This window comes from Camelina sativa, chromosome 11 (assembly GCF_030686135.1).
Source record: "Camelina sativa cultivar CO46 ecotype springtype chromosome 11, ASM3068613v1".
In the NCBI taxonomy this organism is placed as follows: domain Eukaryota; kingdom Viridiplantae; phylum Streptophyta; class Magnoliopsida; order Brassicales; family Brassicaceae; genus Camelina; species Camelina sativa.
Window position 1 is genome coordinate 10,016,801 of NC_141890.1, and position 17,894 is coordinate 10,034,694.

General features: G+C 37.8%; 3 protein-coding genes across 4 annotated transcripts; all 3 read left to right on the forward strand.

Moving 5' to 3' along the window:
• The first annotated feature begins 1,169 nt into the window (after nucleotides 1-1,169).
• Nucleotides 1,170-2,198, forward strand: LOC104722814 (uncharacterized). Its single transcript, XM_010441054.3, has one exon. The coding sequence runs from the start codon at nucleotides 1,275-1,277 to the stop codon at nucleotides 1,935-1,937; it is 663 nt and encodes a 220-aa protein (XP_010439356.1). The 5' UTR covers nucleotides 1,170-1,274; the 3' UTR covers nucleotides 1,938-2,198.
• A 5,406-nt stretch (nucleotides 2,199-7,604) lies between these two features.
• LOC104722815 (iron-sulfur cluster assembly protein 1) lies at nucleotides 7,605-9,993 on the forward strand. Its single transcript, XM_010441055.3, has 3 exons — nucleotides 7,605-8,491; nucleotides 8,916-8,970; nucleotides 9,556-9,993. Exons 1-3 carry the CDS (start codon nucleotides 8,194-8,196, stop codon nucleotides 9,704-9,706), a joined length of 504 nt encoding a protein of 167 aa, XP_010439357.1. The 5' UTR covers nucleotides 7,605-8,193; the 3' UTR covers nucleotides 9,707-9,993.
• A 364-nt stretch (nucleotides 9,994-10,357) lies between these two features.
• Nucleotides 10,358-15,629, forward strand: LOC104722816 (potassium channel AKT2/3). 2 transcript variants are annotated; one of them, XM_087473422.1, is made up of 12 exons: nucleotides 10,358-10,547; nucleotides 10,870-10,980; nucleotides 11,732-11,968; nucleotides 12,217-12,435; nucleotides 12,726-12,884; nucleotides 12,981-13,038; nucleotides 13,146-13,460; nucleotides 13,538-13,777; nucleotides 13,866-14,384; nucleotides 14,476-14,551; nucleotides 14,628-15,101; nucleotides 15,232-15,629. In XM_087473422.1, exons 2-12 carry the CDS (start codon nucleotides 10,874-10,876, stop codon nucleotides 15,354-15,356), a joined length of 2,529 nt encoding a protein of 842 aa, XP_087329548.1. In that variant the 5' UTR covers nucleotides 10,358-10,547; nucleotides 10,870-10,873; the 3' UTR covers nucleotides 15,357-15,629. The 2 variants fall into 2 exon arrangements, with proteins under 2 accessions (XP_087329548.1, XP_010439358.2); XM_010441056.3 differs by lacking the exons at nucleotides 10,358-10,547; nucleotides 10,870-10,980 and adding an exon at nucleotides 11,388-11,612.
• The last annotated feature ends 2,265 nt before the right edge of the window (nucleotides 15,630-17,894 follow it).

The window sequence follows — 17,894 nt, forward strand, 5'->3', positions numbered from 1 at the left end:
GAGGCATAAGCGCAAATACTAATGACAATGTTAATCAAAGGGTAACTAATGGGCAATAGGAGCAATACACTTTCTTCGAATGAATAGTAGTAATGCGTAATTTGACATTATAAAGATGGCAAAAATGCTCAAGTACAAAATCATTGAATGTATCATTCTCTAAAGAGAAGAAAGTGTATTGTTGGTATTAGCGTTTAGAATCACCTTCTCCCATTTTTTACTTTTGTTGGGTTATGTTGGGGTGAGTGTTGCGCAAAGACGACGTCGTGTATGGGGGGACATTTCACGTGGGGGAAAAAAAAAAGCCTTAATTCATGCGCCCCCTCTCTTTATTATTTCTTTCCTTTTTCTTTCGATTTTTCAAATTATTTTTACGCGGGTTTAAATAACACAAATAGTTTCCCGCCCAAAAGGGTGTACCGTGAATTTTTTTTTTCTCCCGGTGGTTATGAGATTTTCATCAGTCTTGTAAAACTTGCACTAATCAAATTTGAATCTCTTTATTCATCGGTTTTGATTGCTAGTTGTACCATCGATGGATGATTTATTTAATCATTAATAATAGGGTTTGAACTTTGAACTGTGATGGATGACTTTTTTTTTTCGTTGGTGACATAAATTGTAGTTATTCTTCGATGTTACCATAATAATGACTTTTTGTTTCTTTTTGAGTTTTTGTTAAACAACAAATCTAGTCGTACAGTTACAGAAATACCATAATAATGACTTTTTGTTTCTATCAGAAATTCAGAAGAACTATCATTATAGTTGGAAGCATGCACCCCGACATACCTTTATATATTGATTAGTTCTTGTTAACAATGACGTAGATACACTTTTTTGCCAATATGATTTGAAAGTATATATACTCAACTTTTAGATGGTTGAAAAATATCTTAAAGATAATGTATTCCATAATATTTGATTCCCCTAATACTCTTATAGTCTTATTTAAGTGGGATAAAAATATTTAATGTTGTTTGCATTAGTAACCAACCGAATCAAATCGTTATAACTGTTTATAATTATGAAGATTTGTTTAATAAATACTGGTAATATTTACTCTAAAATAATAGTATTTTTTTAAAAAATGTGAAAGTAAAAAAAAAAAAAAAAAACTCTGAAAACTTGCTTTATAATGTCATCATCACTGCGAGACCCAAAGATCTGAACAGTCTCTCTCTCTCTCTCTCATGGCTGAGCTGATCTGTCTCTTTTACTGGTGATATATTCCGTTTCGCCATCGGAGAATCTCTGTAACTGATCAGCAGTCGATGATGAGTGAACTCGATCTCGGAACGAGTCAGAGGATTACAGAGACACACCGCGCCACGCCTACGACGACGTTTCTTGATTTGCTCCGTCGTCAGATGAGCGGTCACGATCTCACCAGGAGGAAACGCACTCTCAAAGAACGGCTGAGATTCAAATGCATCGGCGGATGCTGCGGTCCGACCTGGAGTCTCCGTCTAACTAACAACGACGCCGGCACTCTCCACAGTCAAAGCTCCAGAGACGACGCCGAAATCGAAGAACAAACCGAAACCGGAATCGTTCCCGAATCGGGTTCGGGTATGAATCTCGCGACGGCGTTAGAGGCGGAGAGATATAATAACCGCGGAGGAGAATCGACGGAAGCGGAAGTAGATATGACGCCGACGAGAGTTTCGTTGATGAGATTGCTTGAGGAGACGGCGGAGAGAGCCGCTCATGACGACGGAGGAGGAGGAAAGGAGACGGAGATAATAACGGCGTCAATGGGGACGTTAACGGGTAATGATTCGGTGTGTTGCGTGTGTATGGTAAGAAAGAAAGGTGCTGCGTTTATCCCATGTGGTCATACTTTTTGCAGAGTCTGCTCTAGAGAACTCTGGCTTAACCGTGGATCGTGTCCTCTCTGTAACCGTCCGATCATTGAGATACTCGATATCTTTTGAAAAAACGATCGGACGGCTTTAAGTCCTCGATCCACGTGTGAGTAAATTCAGCGAGTATGAGAGTAAAATCGAGTGTATAGAAGTGTAAGAAGTATAGAAGAGTAAATCGAATAGATAAGAGAGTGTAGAAGAAGAATTGTAACTTCTTACTTGATATGGTTCCTAGGTACAAGCTAATTATAGACAATTTACAAAGGGAATATTCCTAGAAGATATTATGCACAATTACACATAATGATAGTGGCATCCTTCCTTAAGCTAGACATGTGATCTTTGTTTGACTTAAACTCTCTCACTTGCATCAAACTCGCTAACGTCTCTTTGGAGTAAGGATCTAGATGTTCCTTGGCCGTTGGAGACATATCTTCATGGACTGGACTTGTGGACCCTTCAAATGGTACGAACGGCCCATGTCGCACATTGTACGGACGTATGGACATGATGGTTGTACGGACATGGTGTGTGAGTTCTCATACTCCCCCTCAAGCTTAATCGTATAAAGTTATTGATTAAGCTTGGACTAACGAACACCCACCTCATTAAAAACCTTAGTATAGAAAACCACTTGGGAAAAACTATACATAAGGGAAAAAGAGTGTAGGTGCCATGTTGAGAAAACTCATGGTCGAGTAAGGTCTTTAAGACTGAGCTTAGAGTGAATGTACTCACATACTTGTGGACTGGATGCCTTGGTAAGGATATCAGTTAGTTGTTCAGAGCTGTTGGTGTGGCATGGAAGAGTGACCCCAAGCTGAATCTGTTCTCGCACCTTGTGGTAATCAACTTCAATGTGTTTTGTCCTCTCGTGGAACACCGAGTTTGTGGCTATGTGAATGGCTGCTTCATTGTCACAGTGCACCGTGATAGGATTTGAAGACTCAGTTCCAAGATCCTTTAGTAATGCTTTCAACCACATCAATTCGGTAGTTAGCTTCCTCATGGCTCTATATTCGGCTTCAGCACTTGATAGTGACACCACCTTTTGTTTCTTTCTTTTCCATATGACTAGGTTGCCTCCTAAGAATGTGCAATATCCAGTGGTAGATCGACGATCCTCACAGTCTCCTGCATAGTCAGCATCGCAATATCCCACCAATTCAGTGTTTTCATTCCTTCCCATCTAAATGCCTTGTCTCGGTGAACCCTTGATGTACTTGAGGATCCGATTCACCATGTTCCAGTGATGTATGGTTGGGTTTTGCATGTGTTGGCTCACCTGGTTCACAGTAAAGCAAATATCATGTCGAGTAATGGTAAGGTATATGAGCTTACCTACTAATCGCCGATATCTTGTAACATTTTCGAATGGAGCTTCAAGCTCCCCCTTTCCTCTTGTATTATAGTTTTCTTCAAGTGGTGTTGTCACTGCCTTTGATCCGAGTTTCCCTGCTTCACTCAAAAGATCAAGAGCATATTTCCTTTGTGATAGAAATAAACCCTCATTAGACCTATATACTTTTATCCCATAAAGTATTTAAGCTCTCCTAGATCTTTAATGTCAAAGACTGATTTAAGAAAGTCTTTAGTATCCTTGATGCCTACCTTGTCACTTCCAGATATGATGATATCATCAACATATACTAGAATGACTACAATACCTTTGTCGCTTGGCAATGTGAAGAGGGTGTGATCAGCCTCAGATTTGCGAAAGCCTCTCCCAAGTAAGGTAGTGCTCAGTTTGTGGTACCATGCTCTTGGTGATTGTTTTAAACCATAAATAGCCTTGTTGAGCTTGAAGACTTTACCCGGACCAATAGTATCTTCTAAGCCAGGCGGAGGTCGCATGTATACTTCATCTTCGAGTTCACCCTGTAAGAATGCATTCTTGACATCCATTTGCCAAAGTTCCCAATCCAGGTTAGTCGCCAATGAGAGAACAACCTGGACCGTGTGTAATTTGGCAACCGAGCAAACGTAGCAAGGTAGTCCTCCCCATACGTTTGTGTGAATCCTCGTGCGACCAGCCTCGCTTTGTATCGTTCAATCTCCCCATCACTCTTGTAGTTGATAATAAAGATCCATCGAGAGATGACAGCCTTCTTTCCTCTTGGTAAATCCGACTCGTCCCATGTGTTGTTTTGCTCCATGGCCGTTTTCTCGGCGCTGATCGCATCACGCCACACCTTATATTCCTTGGCTTCGTCATAGGTTTGTGGTACCCAATGTTTGTCAACTTGGCTGAGGAAAGCCTCGTGTTCCAGGGGAAAATGAGCAAGGGTACAAACAGCTAGGATTGGATGGGCAACAACAACATTGTTGTATCAAATTTGAGCTGTTGCTGGGTCAAATTTGAGCCGTTGACTTTGCCGTAAGGGAATGATTTCCTCATGATCATTCTCTTCTTCTTCAACTTCATTTGGTGTATTTTCTGTCTCAGGGTGAATATCGGTTTCCATGTGTTGGAGTTCTTCTCCATTGGCATGTGTTGTGTCTATCGTGTTGGGACCATGGTTGGCTGTAGTTGGTGGACTTGAGTCGGCATCCACAGGTGAAATGGGCCCACATGGTGAGTTTGGCTCCGCTGGATGTTGTTTTTCCCGATCATTTTCGACCCCTAGTCGCTCGAGGATGATCCGAAGGTTCCTTGTTCGATCGAATGACGAGGGAGACAAGTCGCAAAGGTCTTCCCAATTTCTCTGGCCATAGTATCCTTGAGATTCGACAAACTTCACATCACGAGAAACTAGAACTCGCCTTGTTTCAGGATCATAACATTTGTAGCTTTTTTGTGTGGTAGATTAGCCAATAAACATCCCTTTGGTACTTTTGGCATCCAGCTTATCCCGTAATTCTCCTGATCTTAAGACAAAGCAAACACAACCAAATACTCGTAGGTGATCAAATGTAGGTTGTTCTTTGTTTAGTACCTTAAATGGAGAGACATCTTGCAAAATCTTTGTGGGGGTACGGTTGATTAGATAACACGCCGCAAGAACCGCATCACCCCAGAAACGTTTTGGGACGTTTGTGTGAAACATCATGGACCTAGCCACTTCCATTAGGTGTCTATTCTTTCTTTCAGCCACATCATTCTGTTGTGGAGTGTAGGGACAGCTTGTTTGATGAATTATGCCATATTTGTTGAGGTGTTGTTTGAAAGCATGACTTGTATACTCCCCACCATTATCTGATCTCAAAATCTTAATCTTTGCATTATAATGGTTAGTGACATAATTTTGAAAACTAATAAAAGCTTCAAGAACTCTATTTTTAGAAGGGAGCAAGGTTAGCCAAGTATACTTAGATTTTTCATCAATAAAAGTAAAAAAATATTTTTGATTTTCTCTAGATAAACATGGAGATGTCCAAACATCAGAATGAACCATATCAAAACAATTCCCATAAATAGTCAAAAACTTAGAAAAAACAGATTTGCAATGTTTACCAAGGATAAAAGTCTCACACTCATCATTTTTAAAAGAAATACTTTGAAATATTAGTTCTAGAGCTCGAGAATGAGGATGTCCTAGTCTGGCATGCCAAATAACATTGTTTGCTTTAACATTAATTGAACTAAAACACGATAAATTAGAAGAAGGTGGATTCAAGTCTTTAAGCAAGTAGAGATCATCTTGAGTACCACCTTGGCCAAGGATTTTACTTGTCTCAATATCCTGAAAATATACATCATTAGGACCAAATATAGCATAACAATTTAAATCAATGGTAGCTCTTTTAACCGACAATAAATTTGAGGTGAAGCTAGGAATATAAAAAGCTTTAGAGGTTTTATCAAATAATTTCAAGTTGCCTATTCCTTTAACTGGAACTTTTTCACCATTAGCTATAACCACATTCCCTATAGCAGGTTTAATATCACTAATTAACTTAGAGTCACTAATCATATGATGTGATGCACCTGAATCAACAATAAGTGGTTTTGTGGGTTTTAAAGCAAGATAAGAGTTACCGGAGGCTTCCTTGAGAGCTTTGATGAGTGCATCAAGGTCTGATCTCCTCACCAGCTCAGAAGAAGCTGCTAGAGCAGTTCCATTTCCTCCGGAGACTTGATGGTTTGGTTCGGAGGTTGTCCCTTCGCTCACCATGGTCACTTGATGAGCCCTTGGTCCTCCACGGTTATTCATGGGCCGGTTAACTCGGAGATGAGGGTGGAGAATCCAGCACCGGCTCTTGAAATGGCAAACCTTCTTACAATGATCACAAACAAGTGGATTTTTGTCGTCCTGTTTGTAGTAGCCTTTGTTTGCGGAAGCTATCTCCACCTTGTTGGCGGTTACTAGCTCTCCTTTGCCTCCAAATAGTCCAATAGATCTGTGTTCCTTCTGTATTTGGTTGCATACGTCGTCGAGGCTTGGAAGCTTGTCTGACCTCAAAATGTGTTTGATGAGATCATTGTAAGACGGGTTCAAAGTGAGATGTAGGCCGAATACTTTGTCTTGTTCACGCCTCTCATTTAAGATCACCGGTTCTATGGTCGCCGGTCGGAGCATCTCGAGTTCAGCCCAAAGAGATCTAAACTTTCCAAAATGTTTGGTGAACTCCATGTCTTCTTGGTTGAGGTTATTTATGGCTCGCTTAATCTCAAAGATTCGGTTGACATTGGTAACATTTCCAAAAACATTTTGGAGAGTGTCCCATAGATCCTTTGCGGTTTCACAATAGGAATAAGCTTCAAGGATTGGAGCATCAAGAGAGTTTTGAATGATGGCAAGAACACTTTGGTCTTCTTGAAACCACTTGTCTTCACTGCTAGTGATACCTTCTTTGCCTTCTTGGGTTGGTATCTCCTTCGGAGCTTCACCCGAAGTAATGTGGGTCCAAAGCCCTCGACCGCACAATGTCGTCTTTGTGGTTCTTGCCCACAGCAGATAGTTCTCTCCTTTGAGAGTAACTGGTACAATCAAGGTCTTAGTGCCTTCCATGTCGAAGTGACCGTTGATTAAAGTTATATTCCAACGGGTAAAGAGAAGAGACTTTCAAAGTCAAAACGGAAAGAGATTGAAGCGAAAGAGATTGAAGCGGAAGAGATTGAAGCGGAAGAGATTGGTGGGTGTGAGATTCAGACTAAGGAGAGTTCTCGCTCTGATACCATGTAAGTTTAGAAAAGAGATAGATATAGCTTAGGGAACAAGTGAAAATCAGCGAGTATGAGAGTAAAATCGAGTGTATAGAAGTGTAAGAAGTATAGAAGAGTAAATCGAATAGATAAGAGAGTGTAGAAGAAGAATTGTAACTTCTTACTTGATATGGTTCCTAGGTATTAAGCTAATTATAGACAATTTACAAAAGGAATATTCGTAGAAGATACTATGCACAATTACACATAATGATAATGACATCCTTCCTTAAACTAGACATGTGATCTTTGTTTGACTTAAACTCTCCCACTTGCATCAAACTGGCTAACGTCTCTTTGGAGGAAGGATCTAGATGTTTGTTAGCCGTTGGAGACATATCTTAATGGACTGGACTTGTGGACCCTTCAAATGGTATGAACATGATGGTTGTACGGACATCGTGTGTGAGTTCTTATATAAAACACCTTAAAATAATCCGAAATCGATGCTTAAAATATATACTTCAGTTACAAATTGTCAGTAATACGGAATTGTTGAAAAGAGTTTTGTAAATTCATAACTAAAATAACCTTAAGAAGATATATGATTTTAACACAAATCGTTTTAAGAACTTCATTGAATAATAACACCCCAACTGTTATTGTAGATGATCAATTATGTTGTATTGTTTGTTTGATTTAGAATTCTTAGTGGGAGTAGATAAACATATATAGTGCGTATTGAGAATCCTTCGTTAGATTTCTTCTTTAGAAAATGTTAAACACATATTTTGTTTAATCAACTTTTAGATACTATATCATTGTTTTTAATCATATCTTAAACCAATTGCATAGTGAAACTTAATTTACCTTTGTTTGTGTTTTGCGAAACACATGTTTCACGATAGAGGGTTGATAAACACAATACGAGCGATTTGTCCTAAACTTCCTCCTAATACATCAATTTGGCATTAGGCTATCAAAAAAATATCAGTGAGAAGAAAAAGTCAAAACTCATCAAAATCCTCAGGTTAGATCAACTTGTCCACGTGTCAAAATCGTCAAAGATATTTTGTTATTCTCAGAACCATCTAAACCATCCACGTGTCACCTCTGTCTGAACCAAACCGCCTTCTTCTTATAGCCTCTTGAAGGAAACCCTCAAAAATTCAATCACATTCCCATTTCCGCGGAACAAAGTATAAACTCGGACGAACCCTAAAAAGAAAAAAGACGACGATGATGCTCAGGCAAGTTGCGAAGAAGGCTTTAGGGCTTACGGCACGTCAATCGACGCCGTGGTCTGTTGGTATCTCCCGTTCTTACCATGAGAACGTCATCGACCACTACGATAACCCCCGCAACGTCGGCTCCTTCGATAAGAATGATCCCACCGTCGGCACGGGGCTCGTAGGAGCTCCTGCGTGCGGTGATGTGATGAAGCTTCAGATCAAGGTCGATGAGAAGACTGGTCAAATCGTTGATGCTCGCTTCAAGACCTTTGGTTGTGGTTCAGCTATCGCTTCTTCATCTGTTGGTATGTTTACCCTCTTCTCTAATTCGTGCTTTTGTTTCGTGCTTTGTTCGATTGAGGATTGAATTAGAAAGATTTGAGATGTGATTTTTTCAATTAGGGATTTTGATTTCTCGAATTGAGGAATTAGGTTTCAGATGTGGAGGCGGTGTTCAAATTAGGGCATGATTAGGAACTGATTGATTAATCGGTTTTTTTTTGTGAATTGAGACGTTGTTGTCATTGATTCAATCGTGTATTTGTAATAGTCGTAATGTCATTGAGAAAGATTTTAACTTTTCGATGCGACATCAGAATCAGATTGTACTGGTTCAGTTTCTGGCTTGTCTTCTATTTGGGTGCAATTTGAGCTATCTTCTCTCTCTGTCATTTCTAGGGGATATGTATCAGTTTTCTAATGTTGATTGATTTATGTTTTTTTTTTCAGCTACTGAATGGGTGAAAGGCAAAGCTATGGAGGATGTCCTGACCATCAAGAACACGTAAGTACTGTTTAGTTCGTCTCTTACATAATCTGGCATTCATACTTCCCAAGATAAGGATGCCTTGTGTTCCTATACATGTTTTGCAAATATTAGCATAGTATGTGATGATTTGTTGCGTAACGTCAATCAGTGTTGTCTAATTTGGGCCAGTCTTCTGATTGATGACATACCAGTTACTGTATTTCATGACTGTTATATCCTGTCTTGAGGAACCCAGTCATTGGAATTTGTCTATTGGTATAGTATTGGTTACTGGTTAGCTTGACCTGTGTTCATATTCATGTTTTGCATATATTATCAAGTGTGATTCATTGTACACTCGTGTTTTCTAATTGGTTAACTCATTGATTGTTGACATGCCAGTTGCTACATCGATCATGACTGTTATATTGTTTAGAGGAACTCAATTATTGGACTTGATCTATTGGTATGAATGGTACATAAGTTTTTGCAACCTATGCGCAGACCTATGACTTCTTTATCGTAGAAAAAGTAATTTTGTGATTTATTTCATGGAGTTTTTCATCTGAAGTGAAGTCCTAAACTGAATGTGTGCTTTTCTCTGTGGTTTTTTTTTGCCAGCGAGATTGCAAAGCATCTGTCTCTCCCACCAGTCAAGCTCCACTGCAGTATGTTGGCGGAGGACGCCATCAAGGCAGCTGTGAAAGACTACAAGGATAAGCGTGTGAAAACAAATGGTGCTGCAGCAGCGGGAGAAACCACACAGGCTTGAGTCCTTTTACTAATGTGTATACCATAGTGTGTATATGATGGTGAAAACAGGGGAGGAGTAGAAGAGGATACATACAACCTGTGGTATGTAATGAAATGTTCTTTCGTAAGTTTCAAGTTTACGAAGTATTTTGTTTGAATAAACTCTGTTGACATCAAACATCCCAAGAATGATTTGCTTTTTCCCCTGTAGTTTTCTACTATTGTTTTGTGTTGTAATGCTTTCTCTCTTCATTGGGAGATGTATAACTTTGAAAGACAAGTCTACAAATTTTCAGTTTTGGTGTTTTCCCATGTCCACATTATAACTCTCTCTCCAAACCACGATACATTTAAATTTATACCTGGTCAAACCACGACACCTTTTTATCTCCAATCAGCTTAGTAAATTTATACCTGGTACAAACCACGACACCTTTTCTCATGTCCACATTGTTTTGAATTCATTTGATGCACCATTTTGTTCAAATATTGATGGAAAGTGGAAACAAAAGAAGTAAAAACTTTCAGAAGTAAAGAGTTAAAAACCGTTCTAAAGCGCCTTGCTGGCGGCCGATCGCACGACATTGAGGTGTTCGGCGCTGTCCTAACACCCCCTAAAAGCATCAGAGGCGAACTTAAGATATCTATAGAAATAAAAGGATCGGATAGCAAACTATTCCTGGCTAGTTCTCTCATACTTGGTCAGTCGGTCTGTCACAAATTTCTCTCTTCTTCGCGCTTTTGAAAAAATAGAAACCCGCCACTGAACGTCAATTTTCCACGTGTCCCTCTCCGGTGCAGCCGGAGACGTTCAAATGTGACTTCGTTTAGGGATTCGTCAAGTATATTGTCAGGTTAAGGTATTTTGAACTCAAATTGACTTCTATCCCAAAAAAACCCAAAATTCTTAGGGTTTTGTAGTAATGGTGTTTGGATCACACAGTTCTCTGTTGTAATTAATCGTTTAAAATTGCTTGCTAGTGGACGTTACTTAACAATTGTTCAGACAAATTTGGTCTGAGCAACATTAAGCTTTGTTTCTAACCAAATTGCTAACGGACTCTAGGACTTTGGTATGAGAATTGAACTAAAAAGTTTCAGTTGATTTTTTTGAGTCATGCGCAATGAGAGATACTCTGTTGATCTGTTCTTTCTCATTGTGACATTTGTTGAAATTGGCAGGTTCATGGATTTTAATATCATTGCAATTTGGAAACACTTTGGCAACAACATGGTGAAGGAGCAAACTAGGCAGTGTGATACTTCATGGGATTTTAAAGACATTACACACAGGTCAGTCTATTACAATGTCTTTCCCTTTGCCCTGTCCCTTTTTATAAAGCTAACACCATTTGATTGCTTCAAAAGCTAATATCAATCAAGAATATATGATCAATCTAGATGAATACTATACCGAAGATGACTACACGTATAGGGAAATATATCGCCTAAAAAATATGCATGGTCCCGGTTTAGAATCTAATTCCTTTTATCTCTCATTTTTCTTCTGCTTCACATACCCGCTAGCTAGTCAATGTTAATAAGTACACACAACATTCTCTTAGTATGTGGATATTGAAGCATTAGCATGTTCTTTTTCATGATCTCCCTCTCAGTTAGATTCTTAATATATATACAGAGTTTAAAAGTTGTTAATGGGGTAGATACTAATTTGGGACCCTTAAGTAAAGCTTCTTAATGCCACGTTTGGTCATAGATATATAATTCTCTTACTCAACCTTTTCGGGACCCAACTATCACATTTCATACCTTATCACCAAAACATAAAATCAATCAATTTTTTTTTTTTTTTTTTTTTGCCTTATTGATTGTGTTGGATCCCTCTAAAAACAAAACTTGTGTCCCCCACAAAAGCTTCCCCTTATTTCACTTCAATCTTAACAAAATAGGACCACCACCACCACGTACGGTTTGCACCATACAAACCACAAACTCCCTCTTCATTGCAATAATTATATCATCTACTAAAACCTCTCTTTCTCTTTCTCTCTTTATTGTTCTTAGTGCTAACTTTTGTTTTCAGGACAAATATAATGGACCTCAAGTATGCAGCAACTCACTGCAACTTATCTTCAGACATGAAGCTCCGGCGTCTTCATCAGCATCGAGGAAAAGGGAGAGAAGAAGACTACGATGCTTCTTCTCTCAGCTTGAACAATCTTTCAAAGCTTATTCTTCCTCCACTTGGTGTTGCTAGCTATAACCAGAATCACATCAGGTCTAGTGGATGGATCATCTCACCCATGGACTCAAGATACAGGTACCATACATATTCATTTTTTCTATGAAACAGAACACCATGTGATACCTGACAAGAACACATTCTTGTATGACACAACAAAACAACTGAGTCAATGGAAGTTAAATGATTCTTGTGTTTATGAGATTCTCAGAGACATATAAGTATATGCTTGAATTAGTGATAATGCATTAGCTATATGATCTTGTTTACCTTCAAGGGGAAACGTAAACAAGTTGGTAACTAGTGATTATGTGTGGCTGTCTCAGGTGCTGGGAATTTTTCATGGTGCTTTTGGTGGCATACTCTGCATGGGTTTACCCTTTTGAAGTCGCATTTCTGAATTTCTCACCAAAGAGGAATCTTTGTATCGCGGACAACATCGTAGACTTGTTCTTCTCTGTTGACATTGTCTTGACGTTCTTCGTTGCTTACATAGACCAAAGAACACAGCTTCTTGTCCGTGAACCTAAACAGATTGCAGTGAGGTCAGCATAATTGTTGTTCATTAATTATCTTTCTTTTCACCTTTTGGGATTTGATCTTTACTCCAATAAAAGATATGATAACTTCTTTTCTAAGTGGAAGAGGACAAGGTTTTTAGGTGACTACTGTGCCCACACCATGTGATTCTTTTATTTTCATCATCAGTTAGATAGATTTCTGTTTATGGAAAGAACATAAAGATTCCACTTATAAATATATTCGGTAAAAAGAGAGCTTTTAAAAATAAATGTGTTAGTTTTGGCTAAAATGCTATTTTAATATCTCATTAAAGGTACCTTTCAACATGGTTCTTGATGGATGTTGCTTCAACTATACCATTTGACGCAATTGGATACTTAATCACTGGCACAGCCAAGTGGAATCTCACCTGTAATCTCTTGGGGTTACTTAGATTTTGGCGACTTCGACGCGTCAAACACCTCTTCACTAGGTATACTTATTATTCCCTATGAATCCATTTCATGTCTCTGACCAAAACTGTTGTTAAGAAAGTGACAAAAATATCATATCCTTCGTGTTGTTTCAGACTCGAGAAGGACATAAGATACAGCTATTTCTGGATTCGTTGCCTTAGACTTTTATCCGTGAGTAAAGAAAATCTTAAGTGAAAGAACAAGATCACATATATATATATATATATATATATAGATGTTGTAGTTGCAGAACATGATGAAGTTTGAGTGTTTTACAGGTGACATTGTTTCTAGTGCATTGTGCGGGATGCAGTTATTACCTAATAGCAGACAGGTATCAACACCAAGGAAAGACATGGACTGACGCAATCCCCAATTTCACAGAGACAAGTCTTGCCATCAGATACATTGCAGCTATATATTGGTCTATCACAACAATGACCACTGTGGGATACGGAGATCTCCATGCAAGCAACACTATTGAGATGGTCTTCATTATTGTCTACATGTTATTCAATCTTGGCCTCACTGCTTACCTTATTGGTAACATGACTAATTTGGTCGTGGAAGGAACTCGTCGTACCATGGAATTTGTGAGTGTCTCAAAGCTTTGTTCTGTTTCTCTTTGTATTTCTTAAGTAAGGTCTTCTTTATGTTGTTGGTGGTGCAGAGGAATAGCATCGAAGCAGCGTCAAACTTTGTTAACAGAAACAGATTGCCTCCAAGATTGAAAGATCAGATATTGGCTTACATGTGTTTAAGATTCAAAGCAGAGAGCTTGAACCAGCAACATCTTATTGATCAGCTCCCAAAATCTATCTACAAAAGCATTTGTCAACATCTTTTTCTTCCATCTGTGGAAAAAGTTTACCTCTTCAAAGGTGTCTCAAGAGAAATACTTCTTCTCTTGGTGAGCTAATTTTGCTGACATGATTTGGTATATACACCATATTAAATCAAGAGTGTTGTCTCTGAACATGTGTATTGGTGGTGATTAGGTTTCAAAAATGAAGGCTGAGTATATACCACCAAGAGAGGATGTGATAATGCAGAACGAAGCGCCCGATGATGTTTACATAATAGTGTCAGGAGAAGTTGAGATCATGGACTCAGAGATGGAGAGAGATTCTGTTTTAGGCACTCTACGTTGTGGAGACATATTTGGAGAAGTTGGAGCACTTTGTTGCAGACCACAAAGCTACACTTTTCAAACTAAGTCTCTGTCGCAGCTTCTCCGGCTCAAAACATCGTTCCTTATCGAGACAATGCAGATTAAACAACAAGACAATGCCACAGTGCTCAAGAACTTCCTGCAGCATCACAAAAAGCTGGGTGATATAGACATTGGTGATCTAATGACACAACAAAATGGAGAAAACAACGGTGCTGTTGTTCCCCCGAACATTGCCTCAAATCTTATCGCTGTTGTGACCACAGGCAATGCAGCTCTTCTTGATGAGCTTCTTAAGGCTAAGTTAAGCCCTGACATTACAGATGTTAAAGGAAAAACTCCATTGGTAACATTTTTGCTTTTCACTAAAAACCATTTCAAAGTTGTACTCATCATCATCAGAGCCATTAACTCGTCGTCTTATATTCCTGTTTCAGCATATAGCAGCTTCAAGAGGATATGAAGATTGTGTTTTAGTACTCCTAAAGCACGGATGCAACATTCACATAAGAGGTAAACACATCATACTCATCAAGAAGTGTTATGTTTCATGTTTTCTAGATATGTTTTAAGCAAAAGATATTTGCAGATGTGAATGGTAACACGGCTCTATGGGAAGCAATCACAACGAAGCATTATGCGATATTCAGAATCCTCTATCATTTCGCAGCTATATCTGACCCACACATAGCTGGAGATCTTCTATGTGAGGCAGTGAAACAGAACAATGTAGAAGTAATGAAGGCTCTACTAAAGCAGGGGCTTAATGTAGATACAGAGGACCACCATGGCTTCACAGCTTTACAGGTCGCTATGGAGGAGAATCAAATGGATATGGTGAATCTCCTGACGATGAATGGTGCAGATGTAGTTGGTGTGAACACGCATGGTGAGTTGTTCACACCATTGGAGAAGTTAAGAGTCGTGGGAGAAGAAGAGGAAGAACGAGGAAGAGTGAGTATATACAGAGGACATCCATTGGAGAGGAGAGAACAAAGTTGCAATGAAGCTGGGAAACTTGTTCTTCTTCCTCCTTCACTTGATGACCTCAAGAAAATTGCAGGTACACACAAATATTACACCAACTTACGGTTTAGGGTTCTGGTCTTGGACCGGTTTTGATTAATTACACTTACCGGGTTCGATTTGTGTTATTTTTTTGGTTTTGTTGTGTGGCATGTGCATAAAAACAGGAGAGAAGTTTGGGTTTGATGGAAGTGAGACGATGGTGACGAATGAAGATGGAGCTGAGATTGACAGTATTGAAGTGATTAGAGATAATGATAAACTCTACTTTGTGGAAAACAAAATTATCTAGAACTTTGAAAATTTATAACCAATGAAAAGTTTGAGATAAGAACGAACGTGAAAAAAAAAAAATGTAATATTTAGTGATTTTTATATGCGTCCATTTGAGTGAGATGTAATATATTTAAAATAAGAAACCGTCCATATATATACTGACAAAAATAAGGACGTGAATCTGATAATAATACATTTTAAATTTACGAAAGATAATAAAAATACAAAATGAGTTAAAATTTAATAAAAGACCTGATTTTACTGTACCAACTTTATCAACTAAGGTATAGTTTCTTTCATAGAAGAAAATGTGACGTGACTGTCGTAGTATCAGTATCACATGCTATCCTATGGTTCGGATCATTTAGCTGAATTATTGAGATTTATTATTTATTTCGAAACCATCTTTAATTTTTTTTTTTGAGGTTGTACACGTTATTTTGTTTGCAAGGGGATACTTTATTATATTCTTTGGTATTATGGAATAGTCGCCTAATTGAAGAGAATGATCCACGTGATGTTCACGTAGATAAATAAAAAATTTATGATATTTCTTTGTCAATGATCGACTTTTTTGTAGCACTACTTGAAGTTTGGACACTCCTCCCAACCCTACCTCACATTTTTAGCAATTCAACACTAATCTAACCTACGTTATGATGAATGTTATGAGTTATGTTACGTATATTCTCTATAATGAGCAGTGAAGTTAAAAACAGAACAAAAAAAGCCTTATGATGAATAGATCATAATATTTAACTTAATAAAAGCAAAGTGAAGATTTTGTGTTTGCTAATTAATTTGAAAGTGAACGTATATATAAAATGCATAGACATCTGAATCTGAATTGAGATACAAATATAAACGAATAATAAAGAAATGTATTTGTGGAGATGAGTACGTATATTATATATAAAATGGCCAATAACATAGTACCAAAATAACATTCAACCATATCCTTAGATTTGTGATTAGTTTGAAGAAAAAAATATATAGATATAATTCGTTGACAAAAATCCATAGACATGCTGTTTATAATCATGGACCGTCGTCGTCAAAATTTTAGTTCGTTTTAACATTTATCAATCATCCAATTCAGAAATAATATCATAGAACGTTGAAAAATACATTGGCTAAGGGATTTGAACATACCAAAACTTTGTTATCTATGAACAATTCATAAGTTCAGCTCCTATTAGAAACTTTGTAATGATGTTAATTAAAAATCTTGTGTCATTAATGAAAAGCCAACTAAATAGCTGATTAAATATGATCACAAGTCTATCGTAACATGGAGGCACTGTACTGTACGGATGGGGGGAGATGTGAAAACCTCAAATACCAAATCTATGTAACGTCGGAGTAGCGTGCAGACGAGAGGAGAGGGGTTGGGGGCGTTTACGACATTTCGTAATCAGGAGGACCCTATGACATTAAATGAGTGTGAGAGATAATGCCTATCCGTCGTCACATGGCCTTACATTATCTATGTCTGTTTTCCAAACACAAACCAACCAACAAATCTATATGCTATTTCTGTTCTTATTTTTTCTTCACCATTTCTATTATTCCTTTTTATCAGATTATTAAAATTGAAAATTATTGACGATTCTAGATGTTACTTTCAACTCAAATAAAGTAGGTTTCAGATTTTCTTCTTCTTCTTCAACATCTTAGTGTATTATTATACAAAAATGAAGATAATAATATTCTAAAACAGGTTATATGGACAGGCACGGGTTGCAAAGTGCAACCGTAATGCTCGAGCAGAAAAGGCTAAACAATACGTTCAAAAAGCGTTTAATACGTGTGGGGTTCCATTGAATCACCTCCCCTTCTTCTATTAATGGGCCTCGTTTTGGCCCGTTTACCCCTTCTGGCTCCTTTTTTTATCACTCATTTGTTTTTTTAATATGTACTTTAGGACTATATATTTATTTATTTATTGGTGTCGTAAACATAGCATAACTTGGCAAGGTTGACAAATGGGAAAGCAAAAAACCACAAATAATTTAGCAAAGACAAAAGAACATAACAGAACAAAGGAATAAAACTATTCGTGAATGTATGTATAGAGAAAATATCAACATTAATAATAAGATTTTTTTAGAAATATCCATATAAAATTAAAAAATGTAAAAATATTTTTTTTTAAAAGACAAAGTGTACTGTAAATAATTAATTGTCGACTTTCTCATGTTTATTGATTTTCTAATTTCTAGGTCTGGCCTCCTAATAAAACCACTTTACGAAACGATTTAACTATATTCATATTGTAAATGATCAATCGAAAGTCAAAACACTGATTTTGTCGTTTTTTATTTGGAAACTAAACGAGTAGAAAACTTGATACCAAGACAAAGGGTTTGTACACAAGTATTGGATTAGCCTGCGTGTACGTCGGTGACTTGGTGGTTGTTTCTACAACTACCATTAAACATAAGTTACATAACCCTTAAGTAAAAGTGTAAAACCCTCAAGTATGTGCTATCTTATTTTCCATGAAATGCGGTCGAGGAATGTGGTTCGTTCGTCAAATTAAAGTAATGATTGA